General features: G+C 37.1%; 1 protein-coding gene across 1 annotated transcript; it reads right to left on the bottom strand.

Moving 5' to 3' along the window:
• Window positions 1-57: 57 nt before the first annotated feature.
• Window positions 58-27268, bottom strand: BEND6 (BEN domain containing 6). Its single transcript, XM_044675354.1, has 7 exons — window positions 27073-27268; window positions 26791-26951; window positions 24940-25035; window positions 21925-22102; window positions 4947-5164; window positions 2370-2562; window positions 58-200 (listed from the first exon to the last, which is right to left on the bottom strand). Exons 1-7 carry the CDS (start codon window positions 27266-27268, stop codon window positions 58-60), a joined length of 1185 nt encoding a protein of 394 aa, XP_044531289.1.
• Window positions 27269-27540: the final 272 nt, after the last annotated feature.

Below are 27540 nucleotides of genomic sequence, written 5' to 3'. Positions count from 1 at the left end.
GGTTCTATTCCCAGCCATGGCTAGATAGGACAGGATAATGCCACAGATTTAGAAGACTTACCAAAAGGCATGCTTCCTAAAAACATGGGGATTAAGATCTTGGCTTAAAATTGGCTTCTTAGTACAGTTATTTAACTTTTGACCCATCATTCTCCTAATTAAAGCATCATCTGTGTTGGGAAATAACTGTTTTGTGACCCCTACAAAATTAGAAAAAAGAAAGAAAGCATTTATAAGATAGCTCAATTTGAAAGAATGAGTCACTATAATAACAATGCATATTTATAAGGCTCTATGTTAATAAAGCACATCACATTTATTGTTTTATTTGATCCCTCATTTCTCTGGGAGGTTGGCAATATAAGAATTATTATTTCTATTGTACAGATGAAAAAACTTAAACTCAATTAATACCTATTAACTAGCAGAGTAAGAAATTCTTCACCTAAAAAATGTTCTCCCTACAAATTAGGTAAAATAACTACTTTCCACATTATAAATTACCTCATCTCTCTAAAATTTGCTAAAGAAAACCTCCAAATAGAGAAGAGTTTAGTAGAATTATTTAAGGGGATAAAAAAATTGGTAGCTTTTGCAAAAAGGATCAGCAAATACAAGAGGTATCCACTTACTAGCTATATAATTAATGGATATAAATCCACTTGCCTATAATATGAAGCTCTTTTTGTACCTATTTCCAAAGTGTGCTGGTAAATGTTTTATCAGTTAGCTGGAGGGGAGAGGAAGATAATATATTGTGTTCAGAACATACTTCTAAATTTAATCTGCATTATTAGCATTTTTCTCCATAACTTTCTTAAGCTTAGTTGATCAATAAAACAATAAATCAAATTTAGACTTTGCTGATTTCTCAAGTATAAATGCTCACAATGGAAAATTTTACAATTATACTCCTGAGCAGTTAAGAGCTGGCTCCAGCACAGATCTGCCTGCTTCCAATAGCTGATGAAACAATTGATCCTGGTTTGATATTCTACCAATTTAAAACACATGCTGGTAAAATACACATACCACGTGAGGGAGAGAATTTGCAAACTGACTATATCTTGTATTATAATCCAAATATTTATATTGACATATTTACAATTGAAATAGGCCCTTTCCTCCCAAGTGCTTAAACGAATTTTTTGTAGATGAGGTATTCATGCTTTTTAAAAAAAGGGTTAATTTGATCTTTCTCTGAGCTCTATTAAAGGTAGGGGGAAAAGATCAGTAAATAATCATGACAAATGTCTCACTGAACTTTTTATTTCACATTTTGAAAATTTTAAGTTTTTAAGAATTTCAAATTGTGGCACTTCTGGTTAATAGGGTGGCATGTAAGCTCTTAGGGAATTTGCCCAGGTCTATCACATGTACTTCAGCAAAAATCAGCACCAAATTGGAAAAAGATCAAGAAATACATAGGTAAATTATAGTATATCCCTTCATCCATGCCAGAATTACTTAGAAAGTCTATTAGACACCCATAGGGCCAATTATCATTTTAACCACTTTACCTTAGGGGAATGGACCTCTGATCTTCTGATGTATTAGAGACTACTGAAACCTGTACTCTTCACTGAAAGTTAAAGGTGGATTTGGGGAGCTGAAATTCTGGAGTACTTGGACAGGAAAGTCCTAAGGTAGAGATTAGAAACCCACAACACTGATTATTCTGACTACAGAGTGATCCAGGAGCCAACAGTTCTCTTTTAGGGACAGGAGGGCTGGAAGTTTGCAAAAATCTGACCTGAGAGAAAGGCTTTGAAGACTGTAAGGTTTTTGAATGCAGACAATATAGGGAGAACTGAAAACCTGTTAGCCCTTTGAGCCCAGAAACAACAGCAGAGGTGAAGTTAATAACAGGTTAATAGCAGTTAATAATAATAATAATTGAGGTCAGGACAAATAAGGCCCAACTGTGCTAAGAATATGGAAAAGATGGATTCTGGCCCTGGCACAAAGTCCCAAATCAGTAACTGAGGCTTGAGATATAAGTAAAAAGAAGGCAATAAACATAATGAAGAAATATAATAGACACCCAAAAGGCAAACTCAGAAATAATTCCACAACCATACACAAAGCCACAGTAAAAAAAAAAAAAAAAAAAAAAAAAAATGGCCTTGAAGACCATAAGAGTATCTGGAAGAAATGAAGGAAGTAATAAAAAATAAAATTTTATAAGTGAAATAATCTGAACAAAGACATTTAAAAAATCTCTGGAACAAAGACATTTTTAAAAAATCTAACAAAAAGTACAACAAACTTGAAATCTAAGAACTACAAAAAGAATTAGATCATACCTACAAAAAGTTTCTAAAATATTGCATTGAGATTACATGTAAATAGTAAAAGCTTATTGTCACCTATGATTTCCTGGACTTCATTTTGATTCATAGCTGGTTTTGCTGCTTTTTCCTTAGAAGAAGAGGATTTGGCCCCTGTTAAACTGTGTGTTGCCATATATTCATTGGTATAAAGTGCTTGCATTATATCATTTATAAATTTCTGGGGTTTACTCTTGTTGCAAAGGGCAATCTGCCATTTTTCAATCTTGAACTGAAAAATAATACAATTTGTAGACATTAATATTTAATGAAAATTCAATAAAGCAATTGTTTCTTTTCAATTGAATGTTTCTTTTTCTTAATTTTGCTGATTTTTTGTTCTAAATCCCTCCTAATTAGAGAAATGCAAATCAAAACAACTCTGAAGTACCAGCTCACGCCTAGTAGATTGGCCAATATGACGATAAAAGAAAATAATAAATGTTGAAGGGGATGTGGCAAAATTGGGACACTAGTGCATTGCTGGTGGAGTTGTGAATTGATCCAACCATTCTGGAAGATAATTTGAAATTATGACAAAAGGGCTTTAAAAGAATACATGTCCTTTGATCCAGAATATCACTGCTGGGTTTGTACCCCAAAGAGATAATAAAAAAGGGTTGTGCAAAAATATTCATAGCCACACTCTTTGTGGTGGCAAAAAAATTGGAAAATGAGGGGGTGTCCCTCGATTGGGGAATGGCTGAACAAATTGTAGTATCTAATGGTGATAGAATACTATTTGTGCTGTAAGGAATGATGATCTGGAGGAATTCTATATGAACTGGGAGAATCTCAATGAACTGATGCAGAGTAAAATGAGCAGAACCAGGAGAATATTGTACACAGAAGGTGAAACACTGTGGCACAATCAAATGTGATAAACTTTGCTACTAATAAATAACAGTGCAATGACCCAGGATAATCCCAAGGTACTTATGAGAAAGAATGCTATCCACATCAAGATAGAATCTGTTACCCTAAAAACTACAATTCCCAGCACCCCACTCTCCTCATGTTACATGCTGACATATGGAGGATATAAATTTGGTGTAGCCCTGCCTCTCGTTCTCTTCTTTTCCTGTTGCAACTTTGGTGGAGCTGTCTCTTTAAACAGGCAGGGAGAACTTAGTCACCTGGTCTTAATTTTGTTAAATAATTAAGTTTTTTTACTTCTATTTCCTTTTTATTCCTTTACTCTTAGTGATTATTAATAAACTTGGAGTATTAGACATTAATTTAAATCCTACAGAGTAGAAACATAGAAGAAAAATATGATTTATCACCTGTTTATATGGGTATATGATTTGGGGTTTGGGATTTAAAAGATTACAAAAATGAATAATATGGAAATAGGTATCAAGTAATAATATATGTATAACCCAGTGGAATTGTTTATCAGCTCCAGGAGGGGTGAGGGAAAAGGGGAGGGAGAGAACATGAATCATATAATCATTTTGGAAAAATATTTTAAATTAAATAAATATATATTTTTAAAAAGAACACCTGATTTTATATATATATATATATCTATATATCTATATATCTATATCTATATCTATCTATATATATATATATATATTTATTTATTTATTATGCTGACTTTTTTCCCCCTTGGGTGCAAGACAAAGACTAAATCTTTGAATTTCATTGGAAGAGAGTCCTAGTGTGGAAAGTTCCTCTACCAATAAAGATCAGTTACTCTGTAACTGATACTCTTAGAATTGTCCAAGGAAATAACAGATTGACTCTTATCTGAATGATATTTGGTCATGGAACCAGTATACTTCAGAGTATAGAACTTGAGCTTAGCTCTTCTGGTTTCCAAGGCTGGCTCTCTGTCCATAACACTTATTGTGGCTATTTGTATTACCTGAAATAGCAGCATCCCTTTAAATGTATGACAATTGACAGGCTAGGGAATGGACCTATGATTTTCATTGTTATAGAGCAATGATTCCTAAAGTGGGCGCTACCGCCCCCTGGTGGATGCTGCAGCGATCCAGGATTGGTGATGGCCACAGGTGCATTTATCTTTCCTATTAATTGCTATTAAACCTATTAATTTCCTATTAATTGCTATTATATTATTGGGAACCACTGTTATAGAGAATTCCCAGATGAAGAAACTCCCCAGATCAATGCAGGTCTCTAGGTACCTTCTTTGCTTCTTTGCTACTGTAAATCTGAAAGAACTACCTAGAATCCTGAGAGAGTACCCAAGGTCATTCAGTCAATATGTGCCATAGGTAAGCCTTGAACATGGGTGTTCATGGCTTAGAGGCTGACTCTACAGCCACTCTACAGCTGACTCTACTCACCTTACTTCCTTCACTATATTTAACATATTTAAGTCATAAATGTTAATATTTAAATATATTCAATACATTCCATGTTAAAATGTATTAATTATATTTTAATTTATTAAATTATATTACTATTTTACATTATTAATATAAAAAAACAAGAGAAAGTGGTGGTAGTTAGAGGCCCACAATATTAAAGAAATGGTTAAATGTCAATGAGTCATTTGAAATTGTAAAGATATCTTTATCCATTCACTGTTTTTCATATTTTACTATTCCAGAGATTAACAATTCATATCATTTAACTAACCTCTTTGTCAGTAGAATGTTCTTCCTCTTCCATCTTCAAGGAGATAGGTGAATTGGAATCACTGTCCACTGTAAACCTGGAATCTGGGACAGAATTTCCTGCAGCCTTCCAGATGCCTTGGGAATGAAGACTGGATGCAGAGGGGGCTCTTCCCCTTTTAAGCAGTGCTTCAGCTAAGCCCACCAACTCTTCAAACTGGGTAACTGCCTGGGGTAACACTAAGAAGAGAACACAGTGGTGTGGAACCTTGTTTGGATTCATAACTGTTTCCATGCTCTAGTTCCTGTCATGAGCGACGAGGCCATTTTTAGGTCCATCTTACTAGGACCTTCGATCTCTGATAAAACATCCACAAAGATCTTTGTAGGCTGCTTATTGACTTTTTAAATGTAATATTATGTATGTGGTGTTGTATTCTAATTAATTTTGTTAAATATTTCCCAGTTATATTTTAATCTGGTTTGGGTTTTACTCAGGAGTGATGCAGGTCATACATAGCATGATACCTCTAGATTAGATGACCACCAAGATTGGCCAGATAGCTGAATATGAGGCTTCAGGACTAAAAAGAGGAAGACCTGTGTTCAAATTCAGTCTCAGATATTTACTAGCTATGCAATCCTGGGTAAGTCATTTAACCCTGTTTATCTCAGTTTCCTCATCTGTAAAATGGCAAAACTCTATGGTATCTTTGCCAAGAAAACCCCAAGTGGGGTCATGAAGAATCAGACATGACTAAAATGATTGAACAAGATGGTTATATATCTATGAAGTGTGATCCTAAATGGCTTTTCTTTCTCTCTCTTTGCCTTTCTGGCTCTCACATCTTATTTTTGTTGCCTTATCTACATTTTATTTTCTCCTCTTTAATGCATCCAATCCATATTACATTTGTAGTCTAGTTATTGATTATATTTAAACTTTGTATGGACTTGTTCTGAACACAGGGGTTTTTGTACACAATATGAATTTGATTATTGTATTGAATTGAATTCAGTCAATCAATTTTTATTAAGTACCTTCCATGTGCTAGATACTGTGCTAAGGCTATTTATCATCCTTAGGCATTCTGAATGAGTTTTAGATGACTTTAAATGCCACTCCTCCCATTGTTTGATGATCCGAATATCTCAAATGTAGTTTGACCTCTTTATTCAAGGAAAAGAAATTGTAAAATTAACAAAAACATATTCTTTTCAATGAAATGGTCCAGTCTTCCAAAGGTGACTTGGGCATTACAATAAAGAAGTTAAATGGCTCCTTACTCTCTTAGCTTTTGACCTTCATAGTTTTACAGTTTATATTAATAGCTCTGTAACTGAAATGTAGTTGTTTCTTAGCAACCTGCTCCCAGCTGGCCTTTTTTTTTACTTGCCCCCAGCCATAGAGATCTTCAGAATCTGCTAAAAGGTTTAAAACAAAACTTTTCTCAAACAGAAAAAAAATAACCCAAGTATGTGTCAAAACAAAGATTCCCTCATCACCCCACCACTCCCCAGTCCTTTTTCTTTAAATATATAGCTTCACCTCCTTATTAAGCAAGTTTGATAGGAGTTTGCCACAGCCAAGGCACTTGATTCCCCCAGTTCAGATAGTGAGTGGAACTATGAGTCCTCACCTGCCCCCACCTTGGGCCTTAAACTGGAAAGAAATCTGCCTCTCACTTGTGAAAAAAAAGGAGTTATTGCATCACTGGCACTCAAAAGTTAGAATGGACTTCAGAGGGCACTTAAAATCCAGGGAAATTGTATCCATGGCATTCCCCATCATCCTATTTAATGACTCTGACATAAGGGATGAATATAGTATGACTCGTTCTTGATGAATCCACAGCTGGCATTTTGTGGTTACCATTTCTTTTTCTAGTTGTTCACTGACCATCACTTCAATAATACTTCTTGGAAATTTGCCACCCAAAATTATTGGATAAAATTACAAGTAGCCTAAAGGTAAGTGGCTATTAAAGGAAGCAACAAAATTAAGGGCATAAATTTAAAGGCTAAAATTAAGAAGGGAAACGTTTTTGAAGCATACAAAAGAATCAAGCTGTAGAGGAGGTAGAAAAAATTAAGTGAGGAAGTACTTTGGTACTTTGCAGGAGGAATCCTGTGCTGGAACCAAAAAACAGGATGCTTTTAAAATTATCATCTTTATGCATGACTCAGATTTCTAATTGTCTTTCAAGTAGATGTCTAAGAGACATCTTAAACTCAGCATGTAGAAACTGAACTCATTATCTTTTCCCCAAAACCTACCTCCAGACTACTCTATTACCATCATTCTCCCAATCCCCCAGGTTTGCAATCTGTGCGTCATCCTTGACTCCTCACTATCTCTTACTCCTGCCTCCACCATCCAGTTTTGTTGCCAAGGCCTGTCAATATTTACCTTTGTAACATCTCTGGAATAATCCCTCTTCTCTCCTCTGAAACTGCTATTATGGTGTTCAAGAAGAACTAGTACCTCTGGTATGAGGTACTTTTCAGGTTTGGTCATCCACCTTTAGTGTCCACATGACACTCAACTCTCACCTCTGGCTCCAAAAAGTTATAGCATGTGCAGCAGCTATACCCAGATTAGATCATCTTGGCAGATGGGCTAAACCAGGTTGAACATAGCTTATGGATCACAAATCCATTAGTGAGTTAGGGTGGTGTCTACTCAAGCATGTGAAGACTTTCTCCCAGTGAAATGGGCAGAGGAAAACAATTTGTTTCTATAGCCATGAAGGCAGCTGAACAGCAGGCTCTGTGGGGCACTTAGATCTTGGTCAGACATGGAGGATGCCAAAGTCATCCACTATATCCTGTGCCACCACCAGTCATCCTGACTTTTGTCCTTCCGCTGGACTGAGATGACTCTGCAAGAGAGAGTAAAGCTGAAGACTGTGCAGCTCTGCCTCACTTGAATCCAATTCATGCACAGGTCAAGACATCAACCCAACCATGATGTCATTGGGATGCTTTAAAGATGAAGGAATGGTTTGGGATAAATTCAAGATGAATCCTGGTTCAGGGGCTCATCACCTCATACTTGGACTATTTGGTAGCATATTGGTAGGTCTTTATGTCTCAAGTTTCTTCCGAACTCCAATCCATTCTTCTTCAATTGCAAATGATTTTTCTAAAAGCATAAATTCTCCTTACCCTTCACTCAATAAATTGAAATAATTGTCACCTCCAGGATCAAATACAAAATCCTCGTGTTCAAAGGCCTTTATAAGCTAACTATCCCCATCCTCCCCAACCAAACCTTTCCAGTTTTCTTTTCTTTTCTTTTTTTTTTTAAAACCCTTACTTTCTGTCTTAGAATAGAGATTAAGCATTATGGGAAGGGATAGGCAATGGAGGTCAAACAGTTAGGAAGTGTCTGAGATCGGATTTGAACCTAGAACCTCCTGTCTTCAGACCTAGTTCTTTATACACTGAGCTATCTAGTTGCTCCTTATTCCTCACCCCATTATTCAATCCAGTGATAGCAACCTCTTGGCTGTTCTGTGAATAAGACATTCCATTTCTTGGCTCTGGACATTTTCTCTGGCTGTCCCCTATGCCCAGAATGTTTTTCCTCCTCATCTCTGCTTACTATAGGAAGTCTTTCTCAACCTGTCTTAATTCTAGTTCTTTCTTTCTACTAATTATTTCCTGTTCTCCATGTATTTTAGCTTGTTTGTACATACTTGTTTACTTGTGTTCTTTCCCACTTGATTGTGAGTTCCTCAAGGGGAGGGACTGTATTTTGCCTATCTTTGTTTCTCCAGAGTGCCTGGTACATAGTAGAACTTAATAAATGCTTATTAACTGACTGTTTTAACAAAAATTTTCCTTGATCAAATTCTGTGATCTATTAATATTATCTGATGTTCTTTTAAAATACCATCATGGAGCACAGTGAGTCAAAGGAAAGAACTCTTTTTATTGATATAACTAAGCTCATTCTCAGAACCTGGGGAGTAAAAATTAGTAAAGAACAGCTCACTAAATTTCTTGATTGGATTCCCTTAGAATTTTGGCAAAAAGTTGGCAATGATTTGAAAAATTATTATACTGAGCACAGACTACAACAAGTGCCAGAAAAAATTTCATTGGCTGCTGAAAAAACAACTTTGTTATCTGGTCAGAATGCAGAGAATGAAATCTTTAAGGTTTCAGTGTTAGAATTAGAGGAGGAGGAAAAAGCTCATGGTAAATCAAAACGGAGCTCTAAAAGGCGAAGGAAAAAGTCACAAGCAGCAGACCCTCTTCCACCTAAAAACCTCTCTTCCAAAGAGGAAAGAGAGATAAAAGCAGAGGAACCTCTGCCACTTGAAGCTCCGATTCTGCAGCCACAGCCCCCAAATATAAGGTTTAAAGGGGCAATTCAAAATGCTCAAAGGGATGGGGACATGTCATCATGCTTCCCTATCATTTTTATTTTAAACCTTCTGTTTTGGAGTCAATACTGTGTGTTGGCTCCAAGGCAGAAGAGTGGTAAGGGTAGGCAATGGGGGTCAAGTGACTTGCCCAGGGTCACACAGCTGGGAAGTGTCTGAGGCCAGATTTGAACCTAGGACCTCCCATCTCTAGGCCTTGCTCTCAATCCACTGAGCTACCCAGCTGCCCCCTTCCCTATCATTTTTAAAGGAAATGACTCTGATAATAGTGATGGAGAGAAGGAACCTTCATTGGGAACCTCTCCCCTATAAAGTTTCAAAAGAAATTAAGACGATCTGTAACTCTTATGGCCCCACCAATGACTAAATTTAATACAAGAATTCATCCTAATTTAGCCATTGCCTTGCTAGAGTTACTCAACTTTCTGAATAATAAACTTTCTTTTTTTCTCCAGATTTCTTTAGCAATATTAGATGTGATTTATTGATCTTTGATAGGATGTCTTATATTTGTTAGAGTATGTGTGAAATGCCCGGGAAATGTGTCCTTGATCAGTCTGTGTGTCTATATGTTGTGTCTATGTGTCTCTGATCAATTTGAATCTTAAGTTTTATTGTTGTGTTTGTCTGTGATCACAATGGAATTTTGGAGAAAATAAATCTCTCTCTTCCTCATTCATTCCAGAGGAATGGGAAAGACAGACAGGGGAGTTTGAAAATTTCAGAAAAATAACATCTCTAATGTATTTCTGAGAGTTTTAAACTCTAAGAGAATTTAATTGACTAAAAGAAATCATATTCTCTGCTCTCATTAAGGCGAGACTCAACAAGATAATTTGTCTACATTTCTTCTTCCATTTCTTACTGGCCATAAGAAAGGGAACAAAGAAATCATAAGACAATAACAAGGGACAGATTTGATCCCACCACCAAATTCTATCAACAGGTTAAATGCTGATATATATATATATATATATATATATATATATATATATATACATATATATATATATATTTTTTTTTTAAACCCTTGTACTTTGGTGTATTGTCTCATAGGTGGAAGATTGGTAAGGGTGGGCAATGGGGGTCAAGTGACTTGCCCAGGGTCACACAGCTGGGAAGTGGCTGAGGCCGGGTTTGAACCTAGGACCTCCTGTCTCTAGGCCTGACTCTCACTCCACTGAGCTACCCAGCTGCCCCCTGAGATATATATTTAATCAAATTTACCAAGGATTCTAAATGCAATCTAAGAAAAATTTTATTCATACAGAAAAAGCAATGATTCTGAACTGTATACTGAGGTACAGAAGTACAATTTAAAATTTTCTTAGCTAATCAGAATCATCAGTTCTCCTAAATACTTAACTGAAAGTGGTAAAAACTTTTTGGACTGCCACAAGTTTAATCTACCATTAATCACACTGATGTTAGTAAAAATCTTAACATAAATTACTAGAACAATACCATTGGCTTAGAGTTCATAATTAGACCCCTTTAAAATGAGAATGGTTCATGAGAAAAATTTAAGCCAAAATCGAATCATCCATGCTGCCTCAGTTTAGCAAGAAATAATTTTGGAAAGTCAAAAAACATAGTTCCTTTTTCTTGAGACTCACAGCCCTTTCTCTAATTCATTAGGATACATGTTTGCTAAGAATTTGAATAGATTCTGATGGTATAGTATAAATCTACTGATTAACAGTTAGAAAATGGAATTTTAGTTAATTTTACATGTGCACAAAATTATATTGGAAAAGTTATATATTAAGACTTGCCGTGTGTAAAATATGGATTAAAATAATCACATTTGCCAAAAATGCTTATCAAACTGAATTTGAGGATTGCAAATGATAAGTGCAAATTATATAAGGATACTAGTTCATGATTTAAAAGAAATATTTAATCTGGTACGTAGATTTGTCCTAAGGTATAGAGAGGCCAGACTACAGGTTTTATTCTTCTTTAAGCAGGGGTCTGAAAGAATAATTAGTATATGTAGGAAACATTGTTAAGAAGTTTTAATCAGGGACAATTTGGATGCAGTGAAGTTTAAATTAATATTCATTTGGAAGTGATAAATCATCAAGGTTTTAAAATAATGAGGCAAATTTTATAAATGCAGTAACTAAAGAGTTAAAGAGCTCAGCCTTGGACATGTTTCAAAAGTAATTTAACCCCTTCTACACATAGGAGGGAGAGTCTCTGACTATAAATATTTTCAGCAACAGTTTTTATTAACACAAACTCAGTAAAGGGAAACAATTAATAAGAAGCTAATGTTAATTTTGTAACTTACAGAAATCTGGCTCAACTTCAGTAGTTATCTCTTTCAATTAATATCAGAATATGCAAAAAATTATTATTGTGATAACTTTAATCTAAGCTTTAAGGTACTAGATCCTAGTCAAATTATGTCTCCTATGTTCACTATTTCACTAGTATTTACAGGTTAATTGAATAGATTGTATTTTCATAATATTTGTGATTTGTAGTAGTGCATTCAAATCCAGAATGTACAAATATAATAAAATGCATAACCCTCATAATAATTTGATATCATTGTTAATATGTACTTGATTGTGATGGCATTAATATTATTATAATGTCTTTTACTTTGTAGTGATGTTGATGCAATAAAAATTAATAAGCAAACTTGTCAATATTATAACAGTGTAATTGAAGAATGCATTAACTAGAAATCTTGATCATCTCAATAATCCTAAGGGACCTGAAATAAGACTATTATTTGCAAATGTAAGAATATTCCAAGGTACCTGGTTGAAAAATTTGAAGTTTTAAAATCAATAACCTTTGGAGAGTAATTTTGTATCAAGATCAAAACATGTACCTTACTTTGTGAAAACTGAAAACATATGTTCAAATGTAAACTATGTGTAAAAGCTATTTGTTAAAAATTGATCATGCCTATTTACAATAATATATGATTTGTATTATGAACTAAAAGTTTAAAGTAAACTGACTATCACAATAAGTTAAGGGAATAACCAGCCCCTGTCTTAACCTTTTCTAATCAAGATAACAGTAATGAAAACTTAATTCCAATCAAAGTTGTTAACTCTTTTTCTGTATTATTGGAAAGAATTACCAGATAATTTATATATTGAGAATTTGTTGAAAAAGAAAATTTATCATATTTTGTAACATTATAATTTTTCATTGTGTATGTAAATCTTGGAAACCTTTCAAATGCTATTGGTAATAATTACTGTTTAAGGTAAAAGTCATTGGATTTGCAACTGATATTACTCATTTATGGATTATTGATTTGGATTCACCATTCAAAAGAAAGCTATCACTGATAAATAATCCTTGACTCTTACCTCAAGTCAAACAATGTTATACTCCCTTCCTTCCTTTTGCCATATTCAAAGCAAAGTAACATAATAATTGAAGCCCCAGAAATTTGAATGTAAAGCAAGCCAATATGTTCCACTGTTTACTTAAGAAACTGTACCCATCCCAAGTGTTTTTTTTTTTTTTTTAACCCTTGTACTTCGGTGTACTGTCTCATAGGTGGAAGATTGGTAAGGGTGGGCAATGGGGGTCAAGTGACTTGCCCAGGGTCACACAGCTGGGAAGTGGCTGAGGCCGGGTTTGAACCTAGGACCTCCTGCCTCTAGGCCTGACTCTCACTCCACTGAGCTACCCAGCTGCCCCATCCCAAGTGTTTTAAAGTTTAAGTTCTTTTGAGAGTAATTTCAGGATAAGAAATTTGCCACCTTCTCAGAATCCAGACAACAAACCTGTTTGGAGAAGACACCATGAAGATGCCTGCAGGGACCTTTACTGCATTAAGAAGATCCAAAAATGAACTTTGGGGTGCAGTTGCTTGATCTATGGGTAGTTAAATGCATTTGTTTTGAATGTACACTCTTGTACCAAACGGGACTGCCCCCTAATTGGCTCTTAAAAAAAAATGTTTCTCTTGCCCTCCTGACCCAGGAGAATATAGATAAAGGATTAGAGGACCGAGTTAATGTTCTTGAAGAGGCTGTCTTATACATTGGCAATCAGATTCAACACATTAAGACTAGGTTTAAATCAAAGTGTTATGCAGAATACAAATGGATTTGTGTGACCCCCCCTTGTTTACAATCAGACAGATCTTGGGAGAATATACAATAACACATCTCGGTGTATGGAATCATTCACAAGCCTCTATTGATCTAAAATTGCTACATGATCAAATTATGGCAATCAGTCATTCTGCTATTTCGGACTCCATCCCAAAGTTGGCCTCCTCAGTTTTTGAGAAAATTTCATCCTACGTTACTGTTCTGTTTGGAAAAGCCCCCAACCCTAAATGAAAATTATGAATCTTTGACTTTCCTCAAAAGTTCCGTCTTATTTTAGTTTTACTATGAAATATAATTTGGCAGTTTGGATCAGAAAGAGAATTCAGATTAGTAAGCAGAATTCTACCTGTCTGGACGTCTCCCTAAATAGAAATGCTGCATATTAATAAATTGTTTCTGAATGTTTTGGCTTAAAATGCAAAGTATAGAATTTTTCCTCCATAGTTTATAGGTGCCAGAATTCAGGTTCTAATGCATGATAAAAGTCTGCATGACTGGATCACACCTTTTCAGAATATAATCAGGTCAGCAAACGTAGGTAATGGGTCTAATCATTTAATCCTAAGGATAATGCCCATCCTTTATGAATATCCTCCTAATAAAAAATTAGAGTGCCCAGTCTTGCTGGCTCCTCATATAAGTTCATTAAATCTGACTTTTTAAAAAAGTCATCTTTCAGTTACTAAGAAGGTATTTGTGCATATATTTCTGCCTATGTCTGTATCTGTGGCTGCATTATGAATTGTACAGTATAACTCCTAAACTACAACAGTACAAGTTTTTTTCTATAATTTAATGTCACGTGTCCAGTCTGAGATTAAGGTAATATGAGGCTATTTCAGCTACAACATACCTTTTTGCCATCACAATGGAAAAAGGCCTCGTTGTGTTCCAAAAGCAAGGGATATTATCACAATTCTATGACCAAGTGACTTTTAAAAAATCCTTGTCCTTAGCACTGGATGGAGAATAAACTTGAGACTAGGAGCTGTGCTGTTTAAAATATTCTAAGCCCTGGAAGACTACGTCTCCCAGGATTCCCTGCAACAACTTCCTCTGAGTCCTCCCACTTTCTTTGTGGGAGGGGTTGGAGAAAGTATAAAAGAGAGAGTTTTGGCGCCTTGTTGGGAGGCCGGCCCTGCGCAGCACATCGTGGCACATCATGGCGCATTGTGGCGCGCCCCTGCGTGGCGCATCATGGTGCATCATGGCGCATCGTGGCACGCCCCTGCATGGCGCATCATGGTGCATCATGGCGCATCGTGGCGCACCCCTGCACAGCGCATCATGGCACACCCCTGCGCGGCGCATCATGGCGCATCATGGCACGCCCCTGCGTGGCGTATCATGGCACGCCCCTGCGTGGCGTATCATGGCACGCCCCTGCACAGCGCATCATGGCACACCCCTGCGCGGCGCATCATGGCGCATCATGGCACGCCCCTGCGTGGCGTATCATGGCACGCCCCTGCGTGGCGTATCATGGCACGCCCCTGCGTGGCGCATCATGGCACGCCCCTGCGTGGCGCATCATGGCACGCCCCTGCGTGGCGCATCATGGCACGCCCCTGCGTGGCGCATCATGGCACGCCCCTGCGTGGCGCATCATGGCACGCCCCTGCGTGGCGCATCATGGCACGCCCCTGCGTGGCGCATCATGGCACGCCCCTGCGTGGCGCATCATGGCACGCCCCTGCGTGGCGCATCATGGCACGCCCCTGCGTGGCGCATCATGGCACGCCCCTGCGTGGCGCATCATGGCACGCCCCTGCGTGGCGCATCATGGCACGCCCCTGCGTGGCGCATCATGGCACGCCCCTGCGTGGCGCATCATGGCACGCCCCTGCGTGGCGCATCATGGCACGCCCCTGCGTGGCGCATCATGGCGCATCGTGGCACGCCCCTGCGTGGCTCATCATGGCACATTGTGGGGCGCCCCTGCACGGCGTATCGTGGCACGCCCCTGCGTGGCTCATCATGGCGCATCGAGGGGCGCATCCCAGGCCTCTCTCGCCAGCTTTTCTAACAATAAGTGCTACCTGTTCTTTATTGAGCTCCGAAGAGCTCAAGTCAGTTTCCCCTCCTGGGCTTGGGGGCTACCCCGGCTTCCCCACCTTTACAGAGCTCTTCTAGACTTTACAGAGTCTTCTAGCTCCTCTGGGAATTTTGTGAACCTCTTGTTTATCGAGGTACAAGGATTCCTATCTGGCACATAAGTGATAAATTGGGCCCAAATGGCATATGAGCAGCAGGTTTGATTTTTTTTTCCCCAACATTGTTTGTTGGTGGCTTGTTTAGTATGTAGATTTGTTCAGTATTTAGACAGGCTAGTCATACATGTAAAATTACCAAGGCTAGAGATGTCAAACACATGGTCAAGGGGTTGTACACGGTTTAGAAGTTCAACCTAAATCAGATTAAAATGTAATTGGCAAATATTTAACAAATAAAAATACTATGAAACATAGATAATATTATATTTTAAACGTTAAGCCAATATGTAGTCCACAGGAATCCTTATGTACAGATTAGTGATCCCCATTTTTACTTAAGTTTGACTCCCTCCATTGGGTCATACAAAGATGTGATAAGGACAGCAAGAAATACTGCAGAGCCACAATAAGATTTCCTGATTAGGAAAGGTTTGAATCAAGCTCCTGGTGATTAATGAACTTTAAAGCCAGAAGCTCCACTATTTAGGAGAAGTCAGAATAGAATATCTGATGAAAAAAATTGAAGGAACCTCAGGCATGTGGAACCAGAGCATCTGAGGATAAGAATGACTAACCCAGAAAAGGCCATTTTATTTTTTTAAATTCTACACTTAAATATCAACTCCAATGAGTCCTTCCTTATATAGTAGAATAGTAATGTTGTGTGTAAAACTATACAACTCTTAACTTTTACACATCTCTTATCGTATTGGGTATTCTTAACTTGAATAGCAAACTATACATCTCTACTAAAAAGAAAAGCAAGATTTTCTTTTCAAATATCAGCAGTAACTTTTAATGCTATCCTGCTTGTCTTTGATTCCTTTAAAAGAGTTGCATTTTATAGCATATATATATTTATATATTTATATTACAGAAATAGAATTTCTAAGATCTTAAATGGAATTGACACATCAGAGATGATCAGACTAAAAAGTTTCAAAAGAAAGATACTTTGAGGGGCAGCTGGGTAGCTCAGTGGAGTGAGAGTCAGGCCTAGAGACAGGAGGTCCTAGGTTCAAACCTGGCCTCAGCCACTTCCCAGCTGTGTGACCCTGGGCAGGTCACTTGACCCCCATTGCCCACCCTTACCAATCTTCCACCTATGAGAAAATACACCAAAGTACAAGGGTTTAAAAAAAAAAAAAAAAAAAAAGAAAGATACTTTGATTCAATTGAACACTCGAGGTTTTAAAAAAATCCAACCTTTACCTTTTTGTCTTATGTCAGTTTTAAGTCTTTTTCATGTCTTCAGTTTGGAGTAGGAATTTATCTTTTTTGAGAAAGCAAGTGGATCTGTGATTTAAGTATATTTAAGTATATTTATATAATTCCACCTGGTGAAATTCCCTGTACTGGTAATGTCCACAGCAATTTATGATCTTGGGAACTTGTCCAAAGACCTGGGATAGTTATAGTGACTTGTCTATAAATTTTTGTATGAGTTGGGAATTGAACTCACTAACTGCTTAACTTTCAGACACAACTTTAAGGAAGTAGAGTGCCAAAATAAAGCAAGCCAAATATTTTGAGAAAAGACAGTATATCTTTTCCCATGGATAGTTTGATCTCCAGAAGGCATGACTACCTGGTAAATCTGACTGATTTAGCAGAATTTAATTGTCTAGTTAGTCGAAAGCAAAGTCACCCAGAAATTAGATAGAAAGAAAATATTGGAACAAACCATAGGGTTGGAGGTTCTTAAGAAGCTAAATTAGAATATGTTGCAACCTAAGGACTTAGAGAAATGTCTGACAGAATTGAAGTTCAGAGAATTGGAATGGAACATCTGGAAATGCAATGGCAAAACCAAATTCCTTGACTCTGCATGTATTTGAGAGGCTGGGCTTGAGATTCAATTTCTATTTCCAGAGGTAATGGTGGTGGCATCTACTGGGTCTATGGAGTGGTTGTGACATACATTGGTGGCAATTTTTGTTGGAAAACAGCAAGTGTGACAACAGGTTGTGCTATGGTGGTTGGAGAGACAAGAAGCTGCAGCAAGCATTTTGTGATGAGAGCAAACCAGAATCTGAATATTTCAGGCTTGGTTCCAGAAGCCCCTACTTTAACTCTTTAGACCAAAGAATTCTAATGGAAGTGGAAAAATGAATTGACATTGAGAAGACAGTAAAGGTTTTATTACCTTCTCTGGTAACCTTGTGTGTTGGCAGGCACTTTGCACATGATTTTTTTTTTGTTTCTGTGATTTTTGATTCCTATAAGTTATAACCAGTCATAAGTGATCTATGATTTGTGTACATGGTTGTGGTGATGGTGGTTGTGGTTGTGGTTGTGGTGGTCAGGGTGAGATAATGCAGTCAAAGAGCTCAGGGACTAACTTGGTATACACAGAATAAGTAGGCCAGAGGATTAGACCTTTATCCAGAATACTAAAGTTTTCTTTCCCTAAAGGGTGGTTGAGCCACTTAAGATTAGAATCTTATGGTTTTAATTTTTATAATTTTTGTAAGTTTATAACAGAGGTGGATGAACTACATGTCCTCTCCTCCCAGGAAAATGGAGTTGGTAAACCAGAGTAAGATGTCTCTTAGGGATGCTTTTGATCTCCAGAGTGAGGGGTAGAGAGTAAGAGTGTAGACCTAGGGGAGTCTGCTGGTCTTCTTAGGAGAAAGATGTGTTTCGGAAAGAATTTGCCCTACCCACATTCTTAAAATGAAGGTGTGGACTAGAAAATTAGATAGTTATTTTGCTTTTGCCACTCAATCAGGCAAAAAAGCATCTATTAGGGGCCTGCTGTGTACTACGCATTCTTTTTGGTGCTCCCCCCCCCCCAAACCATTTGTGTGTATGTGTGTTTGTGTAGTTTTAATTTTTTCCAATGAGCAGAAATCTATTGACTCTTTTTTCCCATCTCTCCCTTTCTTCCACCATGGTGGGGAAGAATAATTTAGCCACATAAGAAACTTAGAACCTTAGTCATGGTTACTGGAGAAATCTGAAAGGAGTGATTGTCACCTAGGCTTATACTCCCCTGATGCTCCTCAAATCCCAGTTAGGTATTCTACCCTTATGTGACTTAAGGAAGGACAAATATGGCTAATTCCACTAAGGAGGTAAGGAAGAGGGATGGACAAATACCACCTATTTCTTGTAGATATAACAGTAGCACACAAGTTGAATGGCAGTAGGCTGATGACAAAGCTCAAGAGAGACAGAAGGAATGGTCCTGGGTTTGATGCACCTGATTGTGATAGAGTTATTCTCAGAATAAGCATTCAGCTTACACCCCAACAAAGAATGAAATGTGTAAAATCAGTTCGTTTTCATTTCAAGGACTTTGGTTATTTACCCAGAAGATTTAGGGGGCAGGCTTGGCGCCTTGGGAGTATGCAGATGAAAAATGAAAGGCCCTTATCCAAGGCAATTCACCCAGCCAGCATAGCTGCCTCCTTATCTCTTCTTACCCTTGAAAATTTAGGGTGATTCTCTCCTCCCATGTGATGAGCTCATGTATCTTGCTATTTTCTGACTTGAGGTAGACTCTATGCCTAGATTATAAACCCTGGCCTCCAGACAAGGGTGGCAGGAGGGAGGAGGGTAATCTCAGGTCAGGAACTCATATAATGTTGGTATTTGTGCCCAGGGCATTTGCATTTGCCACTAGGGAATTTGCCTTCTCAGGAAAAGAAATAAACTTCTATCTCTTCTACTCTCATTCTCTGACTCCAGGTTTGTAATTGTAATTTGGGGTGAATGCTCATTTTTTATCCTACTCACATCCAAAGATAACCAGTTTTTGGCCCAGGTTGAAGAATTCCCCCACCCCTAGAGCAATATCCAGGAGTAATTAGATAAGGAGAAAGTAATATTAAATAGAGTGAGCTTTTAGCTTCACCCCAGTCTTGAAGAAGACACTTAAATATCTGATGAAAGGGTCCCAGTCCCAGGAAGAGACAGAGCCTGGTATCCAGTAGCTACAACCAAGAAACTTGTAAGACATATGCATAATTACACAAAACTAATTCCTATATTGACCATAAGAAAAAAAATAATCTACCTCAGCCTGTATCCATAGTCCATCACCTATCTCTGTGAGGAAATGGATAGCATATTTCATTATAAGTCCCCTGGATTGTGCTCACCTTCCAAACACTACCAGACAAAGATATCTGCTACTTACAGTGATTTACATGGTAAAAAGAGAAGCTGATTGTAAACCTGAACATTTTACCTCTCATCACGAAAAGTTAGATAACGAATTTCAGATATTTTGTTCATGCCCTCCTCTGGGGGCCACCTTCCCAACTTGCACTAGAACTTGAAGGTTGGATCCGTCAGAGAGTGACTGGGTGACTACTCTAGGTTTCTAGAGTAGGGGTTACACTGTGAAACTTCACTTCTAACATTGTAGCTCCTGAGTTCTCACCAGCATGCTTCTTATTAACAATCAGCCAATAGTCTCAATTAGCTCTCATCAAAAGGCATTTACTAGGAAGATATATTAAGAACAGTTATTACAAAATATTTTCCCCCCCAAACTCGGAGTATTTCCACAAATAAACACAGCATCCATGAGAAGAATGAACTAAAATTTAAAGGGCAATGGAAGAAAGGTACACATGTATGGAATATGTACAGCAAAAGGACAACTCACTACTCCTAGTTTAGGAAGGCTGAGTCCATAGCCAGCTTTCTTCTCTGGTACAAGGAGTTGTACTCCCTGAAGCTGCTTCCTTCCTTGATGTGTCTCTTCATTTTCAGCTGGGTACATTGTCTCTTATTTGTCCAAAGGTTTTGATGATGTGATCAATGGTGGGGATAAGGGGGAAAGAGTATAACAGCTCCCGCCATGTTTACTTCTCTCCCCCTCTTCTCTCTGGTACAGGTACATAAAGCATTTCTGCCTTCTTAAAGTATTTCCAAGCTTGGAATCTTCCCCCAATGGATTGGTTTGTTCCAAGACTGGCTTGCTGTTTTTATACCTAAAGCCAGGACTTGTAACTCTCACTCAGCCCATCATATTGCTTTTTTTCTTGGCCCTAGTAGAGAGAAGTTTGTACTTGATAAAATGATTAGAGATTAACCAATTTTGCTAACTCATTAAAATCTATCTAATCATGTGTGATTACATTGTTTTAGAGTTATAGGAAAATCTCTTAATACCTACCACTTTGTGATTACTTTTTAGTCTTATTTGATTGATTGGTTCTATGATCCAGACAAAGATGCTTTGGCACTTAAAGTATCAGTGCTTATGCATATCTTATTTATGTATTTAAGTTGAACTTTTTTTTCCCCTTAAAAGGTATTGAAACCATCCTTGAGACTTTATTGACTTAGAGGTCTGAAAGTTGATGCTGTTGACATCATTTTCTTGTCACCTGAGTACTTATTAGCCACAGTTCTTTGATGTTTGGTTGGCAACCTTTAAAACTGCATTTTTTAAACTTTAGATTTATGCAAGATGACTTAAAGCAAGTAATCTATGTTTGGCATAGTTGTCCTGTGTTCTGGATAGTAATTGGTAAACATTTGTCATGCCTTTGTATCTGTGAGAGTAAGAATGTCTTATGCTAGGGCAGCTAGGTGGCTTAGTGGATGGAGAACCAGATCTGGAGATAGGAGGTCCTGGGTTCAAATGTGGATTCAGATACTTCCTAGCTATATGATCCTGGGCAAGTCACTTAATCCCAGTTGTCTATCCCTTACTGCTCTTCTGCTTGGAAACAATACTTAGTATAGATTTATTTATTATCTGTTTATTTATTTAAACCTTAACTTCTGTGTATTGGCTCCTAGGTGGAAGAGTGGTAAGAGTAGGCAAATGGGGGGGGGGGTCAAGTGACTTGCCTGACTCTCAATCCACTGAGCTGCCCCCACTTAGTATACATTTAAAGACAGAAGGTGGGTGTTTTTTTTTTTTAAAGAGTGTTTTTTGTTTCATTTTTTTTCTGAAAGCAACCAGCATTAATGCTAAAAGTGAGGGAGTAATGGGAGGTAGTGTATGATTAAGTAGCATGAGATTCTGTCCATCTGAATCTCAATTCAACCAGAAATACTTGTATGCAAATAGGTTGTTTCTGACAGATTTTAGTTGACATGTTGTGTAGAATTTTTCTTCTGTATTTGGAAGATACCTTTTCATATTATCCTCTAATTCTTTTTATGAATTCTTTTTTTATCTTGCTATTTTACTGCTCATGATATGATTTTGTTGAATTATTCACAAAACTAAATGTTTCCAATATTCCTAAGATACTCTTTATGCTATTTTCCCATTCATGCTAGGTTTTTCCCATTCATCTAAAATGTTACGTTCTCTCAGATTTTACCTTGAAGTGTTACCAGTGACTGCCGAAGACGGCAGTTTTCTGTCATGCTGTCAGAGAGTTTCTGTTTCAGATTTTTTATTTTGGCACACAATTCCACTTTTGATAACTGGATTAAAGACTCTTCATCATCACTGCTGCTTTCAGTGGGCAGAAGGGCAATTCCGGAAGAAGGTTCTCTCTTTTAAAAGAAGGAAGGTAGAATGGAAGGAAGGAAAAGATAAAGTATTTGAGAAACATATGAAAGTTTTAGGTTTTAATAAAACGTGCCAATGCTTCATGCCCTCAGTCCTATTATCTTTCACATTACCCGTCACCCATCTCTTACTAGCTGTGGGGCCACAGGTAAACGTTTTAAACTCTCTGAGTCTTTTTTGGTAAAATGGGGATAAAACTTAATAGTACTTACCTCATAGGACAAATATAAGGATCAAATAAAACATGAAATACTTTACAAACTTAAAAACAAAATATAAAACTTAGTCATTATCAGTGTAAAATGGGGATAAAACTTAGCAGTACTTACCTCACAGGACAAATATAAGGATCAAATAAAACATAAAATACTTTACAAACTTAAAAACAAAATATAAAATTTAGTCATTATCAGTTTTTGTGTCAGAAATACACTGTCAGTAAAACTTTTCACAGAACTCAACCTGCTTTTTTTTAGTGTAGTTTAAGTGTACTTGTAACTGACAAACCCATATAAATTATTTAAATCTCAAAGAAGTGTTTCCTATAATTCTTGCCCCCCCTCCCTGCCCTATAATTCTTTAGTGATGCATGGTCTTATCACTGTGGATGCTCCCTCTACCAACACAAGAAGCAACCTCACTAGAGCTTGGTTGATGTCTTCAAGAGCTGGCTTAGTCTGTGTGACTTGGGAAAATTTACTTAACCCCCATTGCCCAGCCCTTAAAACTCTTCTGCCTTGGAACTAATGATTCTAAGACAGAAGATGAAGGTTAAAATTTAAAAAAAGGGCTGGCCAGTGGTTAATTAGTCAACTAGTTCTGAGTCTTTCCCATTTTACCTAGGCTGGTTCTCATACAACTGACATAGCCTCTGTCTCATGACCCATTTTATGTAAAAAGAGAAAATAATAAATATAAACATAAGCATAGATCATTCTAGTCTCTGTTTCCTATAAGGTTTGGAAGAAATGACAGCTTTCACTGCTACTAAGCTGCCATTTTGGCTCTGTCCATCGGTGCCCTCTCTGCCCCCCATCTATGTGTATGAATCTCACTAAAAGAAGCTGTGGTCTATGAATTCCAGAAAACTTTAATCCAACTCCAAAAATATTAATAACAGTACTTGAGCTTATATTTCCTAGGTTGGGGAAAGGAGTTCAGAAAGAATGAAAAAATCAGAAAAGGCAAAGTGCAGAGAAATGATGGATGTAATGGAGACCTCTATTTGTGCCTGTTTGTATAGCTGTACAGAAGACAGAAACTATTTGTATCTATCAAATGGATTAAAAAAACTACTTTCAGTTGCTTCATATACATTAAGGCTAGATGAGTATTGGATGTCAGAGAACTGGATGAGGCTCTGGCAAAAATGGACTATTGGGGAAGAAAAAAGAATGTTTATTAGGATAGATGAAACAAAAAGAGGAAAGATGAGTAGAAAGAAGGAAATAAACTGAGTGGTTACTTTCTTTTTAACGCTGTATTTTTTTGCTCCTTCTACCAGAGATTAGAAAAGAGAAGGCATTTCTTATTCATGAGTAGGGAACTTTTCAGCGAGAAAACTCTTTGTCTTATTTTAGAGCTATTCCCCAATTTATAGTGTTAGAAAGTTGTCTGGGGCGCTGAGAGGTTATGTGACCCACATAGCCAATATGTGTCAGAGCCTGGGCTTAAACTCAAGTCTTCATGATTTCAAGGTCAGTTACTATCTAAGATTCCTTTCACATCTGTAGATTTAAAATGTTTTCATTTATTTATTCATCTGTTTGTTTATTTGAAACCCTTACCTTTTGTCTTAGACTCAATACTATGTATTGGTTCCAAGGCAGAAGAGTGGTAAAGATTAGGCAATTGGGGATTGAGCGACTTGCCCAGGGTCACACAGCTGGGAAGTATCTGAGGACAGATTTGAACCCAGAACCTCTTGTCTGTAGGCCTGGCTAGAGACTAAGCTACCCAGTGGTCCCCCTAAAATATATTTAAATACAATTTTTTCAAATAATAAGCATTTCTTTTTTCTCCTTCCCATACATCTCCAATAAAAAAGAGAAAAGAAAAACAAAACCTTTTTAAAAAAATATCACATCTATATTTTAAAATAAAGTGCTTATATAGAGGGTATAGATTGGTTGATTTGATATTGCTAGGAAGTATCTCTAAAGATCTAGTAAATAAAGTGCAGGTTGTTCAGCATTTGAGCAGGTGATATGTTTTTCAAATCTATCTGTAAGAGTTCTACAAGCAGTCAGAAGATAATGAGGATGGTGGCAATGAAAGTGATGTAATTCTCTTCACTAGCACAGGTGTCGGCAACATATGGCTCTCTTGAGGCCCAGATATGGCTCTTTCTGCAGGAGCCATAAAGTCAATTTTTTTTCAGGCGCTGTTACAGGAGCGCACACTGTGAGCACTGTACGGCTCTCACGAAATTACATTTTAAAAAATGTGGCGTTTATGGCTCTCATGAACAAAAAGGTTGACGACCCCTGATATAGCATAATACTGATTTGTATTTCATAGGCTATTAACTCCTATAGGTCCGTGCCTGTGCACTCATCTTTATCTTGAATGAATGAGTAAATGGAGTTATATGGAACTATTGAATATATAGTCACCATGAAACTTTTGAAACTAGGAGTGACTGTAATTATTAAATATTATTGAACTCATAAATACGAATCTTTTAAAATATTTACATATTTGTAAATCATGAATCCTTCTAGTACCCTCCTAAGTAGGTTTCAGATATTCTTTGCTCAGGGCAAAAACTTCTGATTTTTTTCTTCATATTGCTGAAGACTATCACAGATGAAGGATTTACCAGTTTGTCCGTCAAAGGTGTTTCCAGGTGATTCAGTTCATTAGCAGGAGAAGCCTGTAGGGATTTTTTTCTTTTTGTACTCTTGGTTATCTGTTCCTGAAAGATGTATTTTAACAATTTTTATTACATTTAATTTTATAGTTCACATGTCTAGAAACAAGGAAGAAAAAAACTTTAAATTTCATTATGTTTTCTAGAAAAATTAAAAATTAACCTAAATTTTATGTCATTATCAATAATCTTTGAGAGTAGATATTATTTAATTTCTTGTAAATATATTCTCAGTATCTATTATGTGCCTGGGAAATAGAAGGCAGTTTAAAACATGCTTGTTGATCATCTGTTTGTCTGCATTGAGCTTTTGCTGCATGATAACATATATAGTGCCATGGGGAAAAAAAATGAATGTAGAGTCAGGAAACCTGAGTCTGTATATTGCTTGACCACTTTGTAGCTGTGTGATAATGGATCATTCACTAAAAATGTCTATGTTCATTCTCTGAAAGTGGACTAAAATAACTGCTCTGATGGCATCACAGGATTACTATGAAGAAAGCATTTAGTAAGCCATAAAGTAGTATTTATGTTTGAGTTTCTCTTAAGGACAGTTTTTTTTTTAATTTTAACAAGGACTCAGGCTCAGTATTTTCACACATCAGTACTTAAAAGAACTATGGCATTTATGGTCAAATGGACAGAGTGCTGGCCCCGGAATCAGAAAGAGCCAACTTTAAATCTAGTTTTGTATACTGCCTCTGTGACCCAGGGCCAAAATGGGGATAATAACAGCACTTACCTCACAGGGTTATTGTGAAGATCGATTGAGATAATATCTATAAAAAGCATGGTAGGGCAGAAGGAGAGATGACATGACAACAGATTCTGATCAGATGAGGAATTTCAGAGTTCATAAACATAAAAATGGAGCATTTGTGGGTGATGACAAGATCAAGGGAATGGTCATCTCTGTGTGTGGCTGAAGTGAGGTAGGGGGAAATGAGAAATGAGCAAGTTGAGTAACTGAGAAGTAAAGATGTTTGGAGAAATGTTAATATGAATGTTGAATTTCCCTAGTATAAAGGCAGAAGTGGAGGAGAAAAGAAAGATAGTGAGGTAGGCACTGAAGTCACTGAGGAAAGAAGGGGATGAAACAAGCAGAACATATATATATATTACAGCAAAAGAGATATTGTTTGGAGAATAACTGTGAATGTCCACCTCCAGAGAAAGAACAAATAGAAACATGCATGACATATCTGTCTCCTCACTGAGACCTGACTTCCTTTGCAGCCTCCTCAACTACTCTTTTCTGTAATAACTGCATTTTAACTCACTTCCCCTGAAAGATGCTAGAGATGCTAGAGAGATTGATGAAGTGGAATTGATGTGACGGCTCTAATTTATGAATTTGCTAACTCTCCTTCCCTGTTGTCATTTCACTATGATTATTATTTATTAAAACTCTTACCTTCCATCTTAGAATTGATATTGAGCCATTGGGTCCAGGCAGAGGAAGAGTAAAGGTTAGGCAAGTGGGGTTAAGTGACTTGCCCAGGGTCACATATCTAGGAAGTGTCTGAGGCCAGAACTGAATCCTCCTGTCTCTAGGCTCGGCTCTCTATGCACTGAACTATGTAGCTGCCCCTGTCAGTCTATTATTAATAGCAACCAGATGGCCTACTTGTCCATAAAATTGCCAATTTTTACAATTAGCTTTGGTACCTAATATATGAAAATAGCTCTTTGAAATGAATTCCTTTACCATGTTCATACACCACTGTGAGCACCTACTTAGGCAGGATAAGTTCATTGACAAATTCGCAGAATTCATTAAAATTAATGTACACCAACCTGTTCTTGATCACTTTCCCTTTCTTTATTCTTTGAGATAAGTGTTTCAGTTTGTTTCCTTTTTCTTTTTTGAAGCCCTTGTGTTTCATCTGCTTCTAAAATCTTCTTTTCATCTGCTTCTAACATCTTCTTAGTAATTTCAATCAGCTCTTGAGGATCATCTGAAATGAGATTGGGATGGGAAGGGAAAATGTCAAAGCAGATGATGCTATCTGTAGTTGGTCACCAAAATCTTTGTGGGAAAGAAAAAAAGGTAAAACAACAATTCATAATGTCACTCACCACTCATGGAAACTATTTTTGCTAACTGTTTCTCTGTCTTTTTCTCCTCCACTGGCCAATTTACTAATACATTCTCATTTGTCTTTGGGAGACTTGCAGCTTCATTGTCATTATGGGGAAGATCCTGTATCCATGAAGTCTCTCCTACACGGAGGGAGCTGTCATTTGCAAAATCAAAGAGTGCAAACTTTTTCATCTTGGTAAATTTCTCTTGTCAGAGTTGTGTGTAGGCCTAAAAAAAAAAAAAAAAGAAAAAAGAAAAAAAGAAACAGTACACATTTATGTAATTCCTAGTGACTTGGGAGATAATTTCTTGGCCTTCTGGAAAATGCAAAATGAATCATAACTTATCTAGCTAAGGAACAAGATTTGCAATGTGAGGTACCAATTAATTTTGAACTATTTTGAAGTTTATTGCTAGCACATTGAAATCTTGGGTTTAAGGAATTTTCTTGGGGTGGGGTAGGA

This window comes from Gracilinanus agilis, chromosome 4 (assembly GCF_016433145.1).
Source record: "Gracilinanus agilis isolate LMUSP501 chromosome 4, AgileGrace, whole genome shotgun sequence".
In the NCBI taxonomy this organism is placed as follows: domain Eukaryota; kingdom Metazoa; phylum Chordata; class Mammalia; order Didelphimorphia; family Didelphidae; genus Gracilinanus; species Gracilinanus agilis.
The sequence above is the reverse complement of the archived record's forward strand: the minus strand, read 5'-3'. Positions and strand labels throughout refer to the sequence as shown.